We start from the raw sequence: 13,402 nt of genomic DNA, 5'->3' as shown, positions 1-13,402 counted from the left end.
AAGTTAAAGAAAGATGCAAAATTCCTGATATTTATTATGCTTTGGTATCTACTGTTAATGTTAATCACGTCACAAAAAAATCCCACCTCAAACATAAGTTTATATATTTTAGCATTAGTAAACAAAGTTTGTAGTAATATGACTGATTTCGGGATCTGTGAACATGCAATGTTGCAGTACAGTTAATCCTTAACAAGAAATGCATTAAAAAATCAAAATTTATGAAATGCAACCCTTCTATATTTTTTACTGCTTCCTAAGGATCTCGACAATATGGAAAAAATAATTACAGTATGTTTTATGTCATTATTTTTTGTTATGATTTTTCAAAATTCTCTTGGTCAAGTCTCCCCAAGCCTTGGTCAAGTCTCCCTGCAGTGGGGAGACTTGACAATAAAACGATCACAGAAAAACTTTTATAACTTTTGAAAAATTAAATTAAAAATCCTGCAAAAAATCATGAACACGCACAATAATATTGCACATTATATCTCAATGACTTTTTTAGAGATTTATGCAGGTTTAGCTGAAAACCTGGTCAAGTCTCCCCATGTTCCCCTACTGGGGGCAGTACTTTTTGTCTTATAGACTGCCGTACAGCGCTGGGCGTCATGCACTAGTGAACGAAAGCAGCGTCGAATGAGAAATGAGAATGTAATGAATGTGCAGAAAAATTACAGCCCCAGAAAAGGTAGGCATTTTGCATCCTTGACCCTAAGTAACTTGAAAGTTCGGACAAGCTTCATTATGGGAATTTAGTGACTTAAAAGTTAAAGCTATGAAACTTTATAGCGGTTTTCGTTTATACCGGTGATTCCTGATTACACCTAAGTTTGAATGGGTCTAAATAAAGATTTGGATGGGAAAAGCCGGTTTGAGTTTGAAACGTGACCTTTCTCAAATCGGTATACAAACCCATAATCTTTTCGAAACAAACAATACGCAGATTTAAAAATAAAATAATACAAAACATCGAAACATGTTTAATACTTCAATATGACAGGTTGTCGACTGAATTCCAGCGCCATATATACGTATATTTCAGCTCCAATACGCAGGCACACATCTTAATAGGCTAGAGATTTTGAGGATCTTTCCATGGTACAGAGCGACATATACGCCGAACATAAAACTTTTGAATATTCCCGAAGTGATGAATCCATACATCATAGGGAGGGTACCATTCAAAACAGCTTGTGTCTAAAATGGACCGGATCAAAGAACAGTAGAGGACATGCAAAGTACCAAGATCGTCAAAATCACTTACAACTCTGAATATACTGTTGGCACAGTTAATGATCGAAGTGAAATGCTGTCTGAACAAAAGTTTGTTCGTCCGACGTAACGCCAAAGACACAGGTACTCCGCTGAAGCGGTTGACCGTTGATGATGTAGTTGTAGATGATGGGCTACTTCCAATGGTGAAATCTGATGTAATGTTATTCAGAATGCTGACAGCCATGTTTTACAGCTACACCACTTGAAAAAATTAATTGATCAATTGCTGTAGCTCCTCACAATCATCGACGGCTTCAATAATCATAAACATTTTGACGTTACCTGCGTATAGTAAGCATGTACCTGGAGGAAGTAGGCGAAATCAGGGATGCCATGTACATTGTACACAGATTAAGCTCAGATTTCTCAATTTTTGACTTAACGCTCAATTTTCACCTCGAATAAAACTAAAAAATGGTTGCCACTTCCTGTTTTGAAACAAATCTACAACCGGAAAACTGCTTACCACTGATGTTTATATAGGCTGCGCACAGATTTCAAGAAATATGACCTGGCGAAATACATCATTAATAAACAACGAGAATAACAAAGGGCCCGGGGTACTGCTCTGTGGCACTGCTGATTTGTTGCCGGCCCAGTCAGAGAAAGATGAGCCCAGTTTAGCAGCCATTCTGCGATCACGTAAATATAAGATCAACCAATGGACTAGAAGTGTAGAAGCCCCCAGCTTATTTGATTTGGTAATAAGAATTCCACAATAAACTCGATCAAATGCAGTTTTCAAATCGTTATAAGCTGTGTCGTTTTACGTTGCGATATTCTTTAAAGATACTAAACCTTCAAAGTTGGCAGTTTCGAAATGAAGTGACCATGACTGTGAAAAGCATTCGATCATTTATTTTTCTTTTTTTTTTCTAACTAAACCCTCAACTTGAGGACGAGTCCTTGTGTATGAAATTATTCTATTCAGTTCAGCACTCAAATATACGCTATTATTTAATAGCCACCAACTTGAAAGATTTAATTTTTTTATTATTTTCTGTCTAGTTTAAAGGATATTCATATAATTGAAATTGTAACCAATTCAAAAGCTCATTAACCCGATCCTGACCTGATAGAAAAAACGGAAAACGCTATTTTGCATCATTTATCATCTACTTTCTGAAATTTTGTTCTCTTTATTAATCGTATTGGATTTCTGTGTCAACTCCACGCATTTTCAAAAAATGGATTTTTAACAAACATTGAAATGTATGCGTAATCAATACAGTGAAGACCCAATTTTATCAGCCCCCGATTTTATCAGCTTTTTTACCTGATTTTTTAGACTCATATGAAAATTAATAGTTGGTAGTTTGAATTCGAGTAAATCCTTTCTTGAGCAATTCATTTGCTTGTTTTAATCCAAATATTTTTGGCTTGGGGTTGAATTTAGGGGAATTTTCAAAATAATGCGGAACCTTTAAATGCTTGTGTATAGTATGCACGATAGTTTGAAAAACCAGACTGTTTTTCTTATTGAAAAAACCAAAAAAAAACACCTCTTTCCGCTGTATATAAAACCGGTTTCTCTTTATCACAAAACATTTTTTTATTATTATTTCATAATTTTATCATTTAAAAATCACATCCTAGAATCACGGACATGACCAACTACCCCGCCAAGGTGCAAACTAAGGAACGCTCGTTAGGCTATCTATCGCAGAAGCGAACGGAGCTTCCTTCTCACTTCAAGAGCATTTCTCGCTGAAGGCTTTCCACGGTGATGCCTATACACCTATAATCGAGGATGAAGCCACCAGATGACAGCTAACACTTTGTACACACGTCAACCCATTCATTCCGATATCGGAGATGCCTTCCAGGCTCACGAGAGTAAGCACACCTAGCATGAAGAAAGGAAGAAAAAGGTTATATGTATGTTTACACTAAAGTGAATCAAATGAATCGCTGACATCGTCGTAGGCATCCTGAAGTGTTCAGTAGCCCGGAGGGAACTCGTCACGAGCAATAACAACGCACGGGAAAGCGGAACGAGCAAATGAGCCACTTTAGGCACATGGCCAATCTAATTAATGACGCTTTCGTGCTATCGGCACTGGACTACAGGCAGCAGTAAGCGGAGACGGATAGCTCCGGCCGACAACCGTGGAAAGAAAATTGTGTTGGGCTTGGCATATTTTTCTCCCGGCAGAAGGACGGATGAGGATGTCGAAGGTCTCGCAATTAGTGTGATGTATGCTGAAAATGGGTTTGCCGTAGTATCCGGCTACAAATTAGGTCATTAAATGAATAATAAAAGTTTTCTCTTATTACATAAAAGGGTGCTACGATAAAAAAAATATTATCAAACAAGAATGTGTTTAAATCGGTCAAACTTTTTATTATAAAATGAAATCATGTTTCTTTTACAAGCTAAATAAAAAACATATTCACTCAAGCTTCCTTTTTAGCCAATGTAAATTGCTGGGCCTTTGTTTTGACTCCTTCCATCAAGTTTTAAACAGCCGCCTTTGTTACTTCCCTCACCGCAGAACTGCATCTCGCTGGTAACTGTATTTCGCGCCTTCTTGAGGTCTCGCCTAACAATTGCACAATATTGGGTATTGGGTGGAGCTCTGGTGTTTTGAAAGGGGTTCATGTCCTTAAGCACCACATGGTCGGTGCTCGCGGCACATCGCCTTTTCCCGTAATGGCAGAATGTCCAATCCGACCAAAACAGCTCTGAGCTTTTCCAGACACTTCTTCACATAAATTTCCTGGTAAATGGTCCTGGTTGCAATGTGAAAGTCGCTCTTCAATTCACAGGAACAGATAATACGAGCTTTGACAACTGAAAATTTGTTTGTAGATCTCTGTCACCTCTTTTAGTCGACGTATAGTATTCTTGTCCAGGAAGCTGTTTAAAGGCAACCTTGACGTACGATGTGGAGTCACCACTTTCCAATTTGCTCTGACCATTTTTTGTGTTGACAGTCCGACTCATTTTTAGGCCCGATGCATGGTTGTAGATGACACTACCAGCTTGCTTGCGACACCTCGGACTCATAGAGTTTGAGGTTCCGTTTGAAATAGCAGGTCACACTTTTCGTCATTTTTACTGCCTCAATTCAGTATTCCTGGCTGTCCACAAACGTATTCCGAACACTATGATAACGTTGGTGACAATTGGGATGTGGATATTTTTGTAATGCGTAATGAAAAAAATGCGCCAAATTAAAGTTAATCAATCTTTGATCAACACACCCTTTACATCGATGGAGCTCAACTTTCTAAATCTAGCACTAACAGGTAACACAGAAAAGGGACAGAGCTACGCTTTGCAATCCTAACATTTTCGTCGGAAATTGTTTGGGTTGGAAAATATTTGGGTTAAACTAAAATAAGCAAATTTTTGAAAGATTAAATACAAACATAAGTCTTAATATTTTTCAAACTAACAAGAGGCCACCCTACAGACTAAAATAACTAAAATATCCCAATTGTTGAACGAATATTGAAAACTATATAGGGATTATGATAGAGCAAGCAAAATATTCTTGCCAACATATAACGGAAAAATATTTTGCCTTAAATTTCCAGTATAGTTTTAAACAACTTTGTTCCTGCTGAATAGTGCACCAATTAACTGTCTTTTCTTTATAATCTAATTGCAGCGAAAATTCTATTATTCTACTTCATCTTCTACGCGATACTGATCGGATTTTTCGTAGCTATGCTGGCAGTGTTTTGGCAGACACTCGATATGAAGATGCCTAAATATCAGCTCACCGAGTCGCTAATAGGGTCGAATCCAGGTAAGTTATTATAAGGATCATACGCATTTTCTTCCGAATAGCAAAAATTTATCTTTGCTCGCTCGATTTTCAATTATTATTATTCTAATCTAATCCCATTTGCGGGGGTTGGTAATGGTACACAGACCGGCTACGCACACACACTATGTCGCACAGTGGCAACAAACTGAAATTTAAGAAAATTGAAAATACTGTCGCGATCTAGATAAGGTTGTGTTTCATATTTTAGAACCTGTAAGTTTTACAATTAAAAAAACGAGTCCAACCCAAATTATAAATTCATGAAACCAAAAGCTGACTCGCATCCAAGAAGTTAGAAATTCGGAAAACCTGATCCAAATCGTCAATAAATTGGATTTTTGCGACATATTTTCTATATTTCATCTAAAGCCGCCTATCTTCTAGGATCAATCCCGCAAGAGCTAGCATTTAAAATTACTATTGATAATAATGAATCCAACTTGCTGCCCGCCCATCTTACAGTAGCTTAGAGCAAAGCGAATTTGAAACGTTCAGAGAATTATCGCCGTCTCAGACGGAACAGGTCTGTTTACTCGGCTAAATTCATTACTAGACTTGTGGGGGAAACGAGAAATTAGACGACAGTTTCAGTCAACTTCATCTACAAAATCTAAATTTCCCATATTTCAATTTGTAGAATTTTACAACTTTAGCTTGCAAATATGTTATACATAAAGCAATTATTTCCCACATTTTCTTGGCCAATTTTCAATACAGAGGCATGACACTTTTACTGGAATTTACGAGAACCTGCGCTCAACAATATACATTAATGAACATATATACAATAGAAAATCAACGTAGGGTAAACGAGCCCTTCTTCATCTCACTATTCAGGATATCACACTATTTCGTTGATAACGCGGTCAACCGTCACTGGATTGCGATTGAACAGGTTTCAACAACGTTGTTTCGTTTTTAAGAAGCAATACAATGAAAAGTTTCCAAGATTTTCAGTTTAGTCAATCTATTTTGCATATTGTAGTATTTCACGAAAATGGGTCGCTCGAGGCACTTCGTTCGTTCGAGCGAATTCTCATCAAACGGTTGAGTGCTAGTGGCAAAACATACCGTGAAGTTCAGGAACTTTTTGTTCTGCCACAAAGATACACAAAGCATTGCACTGGATAAACAAATGTGAAACTAGCGGTAGATAGCAAACAACATCCGCTCAAACTTTACAAACTGATGGGTCAGATGGCAAAATAATATTGGTTTATGTCTTCGAGAGAATTCTAGAAAGACCTGGAACATTCTATTGCAACGTCAACGAGTAGAAAACGATTGATTAAGATAAATTTGCACGCAGGAAGTCCGAGAAAAGTACCACTACGATTGATACGAATCCTAGGACGAAAAGAAAAACAACGAAGGAGTAAGTTTAAAGATAAAGGTAATACGAAAAACCAGTCCACCGATAGAGCATGTTCCGGAAGATTTAGCGTTACGGTTTGGGGCCTACTTGTGAGGGTATAGAAACCGTAAGTGCAATTCATTCTGCTGTTGTTTTATGTTGCGTTGCTGCCGCTAAGTATGTGAAGAATTTTCGACTGCTGATGTAAACACTCAGACAAAGAGATAGTGTTGATTTACCGCTTCTGTGTTCGTGATAGAATTTCTGCTGCTGGAAAGTTACTACTCGGAGCCTTTTTGCTGCTGGTGTTGTATGTTGACCTTTCAAGTGAAACGTTTTACATTGCTCTATAGTTGCGACTGCGTCTGAAGGTGTTTTTCGTGTAAAATGACGGCACCTGGAGGAAATATTACTGCTGCTGTAATACCCACCACGTTTTCGTTTGAACCGTTCGATCGAAAGAAATCCAAATGGTCTCGATGGGTAAAGCGTCTACAAGGAGCCATGGAGATTTTTGGAGTTTCGCAGGCCAGTCAAAGAAACTTGCTCTTGCACTACATGGGCTCAGAGACGTACAACATTCTATGCGATCATTTGTCACCCGCTGAGCCCGAAACTAAAACGTTCGAAGAAATCGTTACCGATCTTGGAGATTTTTTTGACCCAGAACCTTTGGAGATGGTTGAACTGTGGAAGTTCAGATCCCGCATGCAATGGTGAAACAATAAGCGAATTTGTCACGGCGTTGCAGAGAGATGCCAAATACTGTAAATTTCAAGACTACCTTCCAAAAGTAATAAGGAACCAGTTAGTATTCGGTCTTCGAAATCAACGGATCCGCACACGACTCATTGAAGAGAAGGATTTAACGTTCGACAAGGCTAAACAGATTTCGCTAGCAATGGAAGCGTCCGGCGAAGGAGCTGAAGTACTCAACCGTAGGATGCACGAAGTAAACCTAATGGACCGAAAGAAACGCAAGCATCAATTAGCACAAAATCCAGCGCAGCTCGGTGATAACAAAGTATCCAGTGCGACTGGCCCTAAGTGTTATAGGTGCGGAAGTTTTGCACACCTGGCTAACGTTACATAAAAATACAACGTATAACCACTGTAAAAAACTGGTCACTTGCAAAGAGTATGTCTCAGTTTAACTCCTGACTACAAGAATACTGGCAACATCAAGTCCAATAAGCATAGTAAACATAATTCAAACTTGGTTGAGGACGTCAATGAGACCGAGTATGAAGAAGACATTGACGAAATTTGTGTAATTGACGTATGTAAGGTTGATGATACATGGGAAGAATCTTTTTCGAAGATATTTTTAAAGCTGAAAGTAAATGAGGTAGTAATAAAATTCGAGGTAGACAGTGATTCGCCGGTGTCTTTGATTGGTGTTGCTGACAGAATGAGATGGTTCAATAACATTCCGCTATAAGAAACGATGGTTGAGCTGCGTAGCTACTGCGGGAATAAAATAGTAGTTTATGGGACGATTGATGTTAAAGTGGAATGTAACAAAAAAACCCAAATTCTGCGCTTATTTGTGGTAAATTCGAAAAGACAACCGTTGCTCGGGCGAGAATGGATGCGTCCATTGCAATTAAATTGGAACGACGTCATGGGTCAACCTACTCCTTGTTGACACTAGATAACTTTGCGTACTTCTTTATCCGGAACTGTAAAAGGTCTCATTGAACAATTTCCTTCCGTTTTCGACGAGTCTATTGGGTAGATTACCAAGATTCAAGCAACACTAACACTTAAGCTGAATTGTAATCCTGTGTTCTTGAAATCTCGTCCCTTGTATTTCTCTATTCGGGATGTTGTTGAAGACGAGATAAACCAGATGGTAGAGAAGGGAATATTGATCAAAGTTAACCACAGCGACTGGGGTACTCCCATAGTCCCAGTTATGAAATCTTCCAACAAGGTACGTTTGTGTGGGGATTTTAAGCTGACCATTAACAAGAATCTGCTAGTTGACGAGCACCCTCTGCCGACAATAGATGAGTTATTTGCTAACATGGCGGGTGGAGGAAAATTTTCTAAACTAGACTTGGCGCAGGCATACCTTCAAATGGTTGTTCGACCGGAAGACCAACCAATGCTCACACTAAATACACACCTCGGACTATTCCAACCAACGCGGTTGATGTATGGAGTAGCTTCAGCTCCTGCAATTTTCCAAAGGGAGATATCGCAGATCCTCCATGGTATCCCTGGCGTCTCAGTATTTTTGGATGATGTTAAAATTACTGGATACCTGATGATAAAACACATCTGAATAGATTACGAGAGGTTTTGAAAAGGTTTCGCAAAAATAATATGAGGGTTAATGTTTCGAAATGTGAATTTTTCGCGGATAAAATTGAGTACTGTGGTTATGTTATTGATTGGCAGGGGATCCACAAGATGCAGAGCAAGGTAGTAGCTATACAAGAAATGCTTCGTCCCAGTAATCGTGAGCAGGTGCGAGCATTTCTAGGTCTTGTCAACTATGGAAGATTTCTACAGAACTTAAGTACAATGATCTACCCAATCAACAACTTGCCGAAGGACAAAACGCCGTTCGTGTGGAACAGTGACTGCGAAAAAGCATTCAAATGGGTAAAAAAGGAAATGCAATCCGATAACGTTCTAGTTCACTACGATACAACCTTGCCACTAATTCTAGCTGTCGATGCCTCACCATATGGTGTAGGGGCCGTTTTAAGCCATGTCTACCCTGATGGAAGTGAACATCCTGTACAATATGCGTCCCAAACATTGAACTCAACTCAACAAAATTATACCCAAGTTGATAAAGAGGCGTACGCTATTATATATGGAGTAAAATTTTTTTATCAATATCTTTTCGGTCGAAAGTTCGTTCTTGTGACTGACAATAAACCAGTCTCCCAAATCTTTTCGCCCAATAAGGGTCTACCTACATTGTCACCACTCCGTATGCAACATTATGCAGTATATCTTCAATCATTTAACTTTGAAATTCGGTATCGTCCTTCAAAGGAGCATGCTAACGCCGATGGCATGTCAAGTCTTCCACTACCTGATACAAGTGCAGAAAAACGTGTAGAAGAAATTGATGTAGCAGAAGTAAATCAGATCCTGATGTTACCGCTATCGGTAGAGGAACTGCAGGAACACGTTAGGAAGATAAAATATTTTAAGAAATATTAAGTTTCATTTTAAATATCTATCGATATAAGAATGGTATACCAAAAAACTTGAAACAATCTCATTCGAACGCTTTAAGCAAATACGGACTTATTTTGCGTGGCGTGTGACATCAGACGACTAATCCCACCTCACTCTACGTGACTTTTCTCATTTAACCCTTTCATGCCCAACTTTTTTCTAGTGCATGCAGGGTTTCATAACTATTTTTCCTTGAAAACAGTTGGGTTAAGAAACACGAAAAGCCTTTTTTCATAAAGATAGATGCTTCTCTCGCAGTGCTAGAAGCTGCTCAATTTTTATCTTCCAATGCTCAATACAACTCTCCTAGAATATTTACAATAGTCCAATTGCATGGACAATGTAACCAAAGACAGTCTAAATTGATAAGTTTTATCAATTTTCAATAATATTACAACATAACGAAGATATATGAAAAATTCATTTTCCGTCGTCAACGTAAACTGTTCCTAGCAGCACTGCTCCATCGGAATCCAATCAGACTAATTGCAATAACTCAGTTCTAGAGCTAGTCCTTGAAACTATTATTATTCAAATGAAAGGCAATAGTCACATTTATTGGCCTTACTTGTTTTTGTGAGCAAATTTTGCCTTAATAAAAAGTTATAGCTATTTAAAAACGTTGTTGTCCACAAACAACATGGGCATGAATGGGTTAATTCTGAAGGATGACATGAGACACCCATTTAACGGCAATGGGGAATCTCTCGATTCACTAATCGGGCAAGAAAAGACACGTAAAACGTGAGTTAAGTCATCTCATGTCACACGTTGCACAGAATAAAGCCAAAAATGTCGATTGTAGTTCACAATTTCGTCTATTCCAGGTGACTGTATTATGAAGTGTGTTCCCTTCAAAATCTATTTTAATTTGATTTACAAATTTTCATGTGTAAAATAACATGAAAGTGAAACTTTCAATACAACTGGTTTGGTATTTCAATGTTTTATTTTGAGTTAGACTTTTTGATGATCTACGCATTACGTTAAAGATAGTGAATCGAACTTTTGGAAAATCAAAGTTGAGGATGAGGTATAAAAAACTAAAAATTGTCGTAAAATTGTTGTTTCTTGTGAAATGAAAACTATTATTTACTGTGTGAATGTAAATTATTATTGTGCTCGTAAAATTAAAAAGGTATGCCAGGAAATTCACTTATAAATCTTTGTGCATCGGCGTGCAAAGGCGAATCAATACACTGAATAACTCATTTTTGGCAAAAATGCCAATGGGACTATTATGCTTAATATACCATCCATTTCATCCAACTTTGATGAGATTTCCAAATATGCCGCAGAGCTTCTTATGCTTATTAAGCCTTTAAACATGCAGGAAATCGGTTCTTCTCCGGATAAAAGCATTTTTTCGTCTTTCATTTTTTTGTGCAAATGTATTTCGGAGGATCCAGAAATATTTCCTACTGCCCTTTCTATGATGATGATGTATCATCTCACAACGAATTACTTTAATACACTCAGTGCGTATTTTGGGATAATTTTACTATATTCTATAAACAATAACTTTTTTTTATTATAGAGGATTTAACCTTAGAGTAACTTGCCTATTTTGTCGGGTTAGAAAAATCTTTTTAGAAAATCTCTAACCCTATTGGCGGGATTGGGAATCGAACTCAGGTGAGCTGCTTACAAGGCAATCAACTTACTAACTATGCTATGCCAACTCCGTACAATACAAGCTATTTTATATTACCACACTATTGCAAAAACAAAACCATTCATCTAGTCAACTTTCAAATTATTGATCAGTTTTTTTCAAAACCAATTTAAATTGTACGCCAAATTAAATCTGCTTTGAATTAGAATAAAATTGCAAAATAATGGTAAATCTAAGAAAACATATACAGATAGACATTGTATACTTGAGTGAAGCTTGGGGTAGAACTGAGTAAAGCTTGGCCTAATTCTTTTGAACAATTGGACAATACAGTCACCAATTACTAAATAATCAAAACTACTCGCAAAAAATAAAAACACAAACGTTTGCGTTATCTATAATCTCTTATCTAATAATTTGATTGGTATATTAATCGTTTCCAGGAGAATTTAAATAAGAATTTTTATGCGCATATTTAATGTTTCAGTTTCATCGCCTGCTACGATTATTTACAATCAAGTATTCTCTTCAACCTATATCCGATTTATATAATTGTGTTCAACCAACGAATAGAACTATATTTTGCCTTTGTCAAAAAAGAACGGTAATACTAATTATGAACTCAAATACTATTCTCCGAATTTGGCGTAACGTTAACGAAAATGGAAAATAACAACACAATATAGACACAAAACAGTATGTAGCCTGGATTCTTCTCTCCCGAAGGAATAATGAACTCTACTGATAAAGCCTATAGCTCTTTACCACACTGGGTTAGAAACAAAAAACTCCCCGTAGTCACATATCAAACGATGAGGCTTTATAATCGGATTCACGAAAATAATACGAATAATACGCAGCACACTGAATATTAACCATGTAATAATTGAGTAATAAAATAAAATAATTGTGTTGTTAAAACAAAATTTTAAATATCTCGAGAACTACTACATTTCAGAAATTTGTTATGAGCATTTTGATTTAACCGGCATTTAATTGTATTTTTGACTGCAAATAGTATGAATTATAAAATTATGTCAAATGTTGTTAGGAAAACTTTTTTATTAAAAGCTTCTCCATGATCCAAATACACTGGAAAAGTCTCTTTTACGTTGTTGGAGCAATATTCCAAATATCTCGACAGCTATCGTATTTTGGAAGAGTTTTGTCAAATGCATTTTGATTTAAAATGATACTTAGAATTATATTCTGCAGTGGCGGATCCAGGAGAAGGGTCCTCGGGGTCTAGACCCCTCCCGGAAAATTTCAACTTGTTGAGATTAGTTTGAACTTTATATTAGTTTCAAACTTAAAATCTTTTCAAACCGAATTTGACCACCAATACTGATTTTCATTAAATGAGGTTTTTACGTATTACATATTGTGAAATGTTCATTTCAGAATCGAAATTTCGAACCCCTTCCGAATTTTTTTTCTGGATCCTGATATTCTGTAATAAAATTACAGTTTTGTATGTCAATTAGTACGATATTTAAAAACGTATATAAAGTAATTGCTGGAAGAACTTTATCGATAAGCTCTCAATCATGCAATCACATTTAAAAATCAAAATGGTTCTTTTATCTTTAGGACTTTGTTGACAAAATTTAAAAAAATGGGTTTTTTGCAATTTAATTTTTTAACATTAATTTTTTGTTTTTTTTGTGATAATTTTTTTCAGTGCATATTTTCTCGCACAGAAGTATTCATTCCTTGTAACTCGTTCTCAGATAGTTTCGTTGTATAAAATACAGTAATCGATCTAAAAAATTGAAATAATTGCACATAGACACGTCCACGCCCTTTTGAAAAATCGCTCTTGTATCAAAATATTGCAATTGGCAGAGAATGTCATTGAGATTCATAAACCGAACACACCAGCAAAGTTTTTTTGACGATGGTTATATTTTGCGGTCGACCGGTTTCTCATGGAATACCTCAATGTTACAACACTAAGACTATGTGATAGATGCAGAATTTTGAGGTTTGTTCCAGTAGAGTTTCTCGATCAACTCCAATGATTTCGATGTCAGCCGCGAAGCCAGAAAGCATGCAAGATCTCGTGATGATGAATTCGTTCCTTTGTACATCAGATCTTTGTACCGATCCTTCGAGCGTTATGCTGACCAATTGATAAGAAAGTGCATCGCCCTTCTTCAATTCATCTAACGT

At 36.9% G+C, this 13,402-nt stretch overlaps 1 protein-coding gene across 4 annotated transcripts in view; it reads left to right on the top strand.

Moving 5' to 3' along the window:
• Positions 1 to 13,402, top strand: part of LOC131679168 (sodium/potassium-transporting ATPase subunit beta-2) — a 78,915-nt gene that overhangs the window by 59,027 nt on the left and 6,486 nt on the right. For all 4 annotated transcript variants that reach the window (XM_058959804.1, XM_058959802.1, XM_058959803.1 and 1 more), the window contains one exon: positions 4,896 to 5,036. In XM_058959804.1, coding sequence (XP_058815787.1) covers positions 4,896 to 5,036 — 141 coding nt within the window. The remainder of the gene's footprint in view (positions 1 to 4,895; positions 5,037 to 13,402) is intronic.

Source organism: Topomyia yanbarensis, chromosome 2, assembly GCF_030247195.1.
Source record: "Topomyia yanbarensis strain Yona2022 chromosome 2, ASM3024719v1, whole genome shotgun sequence".
In the NCBI taxonomy this organism is placed as follows: domain Eukaryota; kingdom Metazoa; phylum Arthropoda; class Insecta; order Diptera; family Culicidae; genus Topomyia; species Topomyia yanbarensis.
The sequence above is the reverse complement of the archived record's forward strand: the minus strand, read 5'-3'. Positions and strand labels throughout refer to the sequence as shown.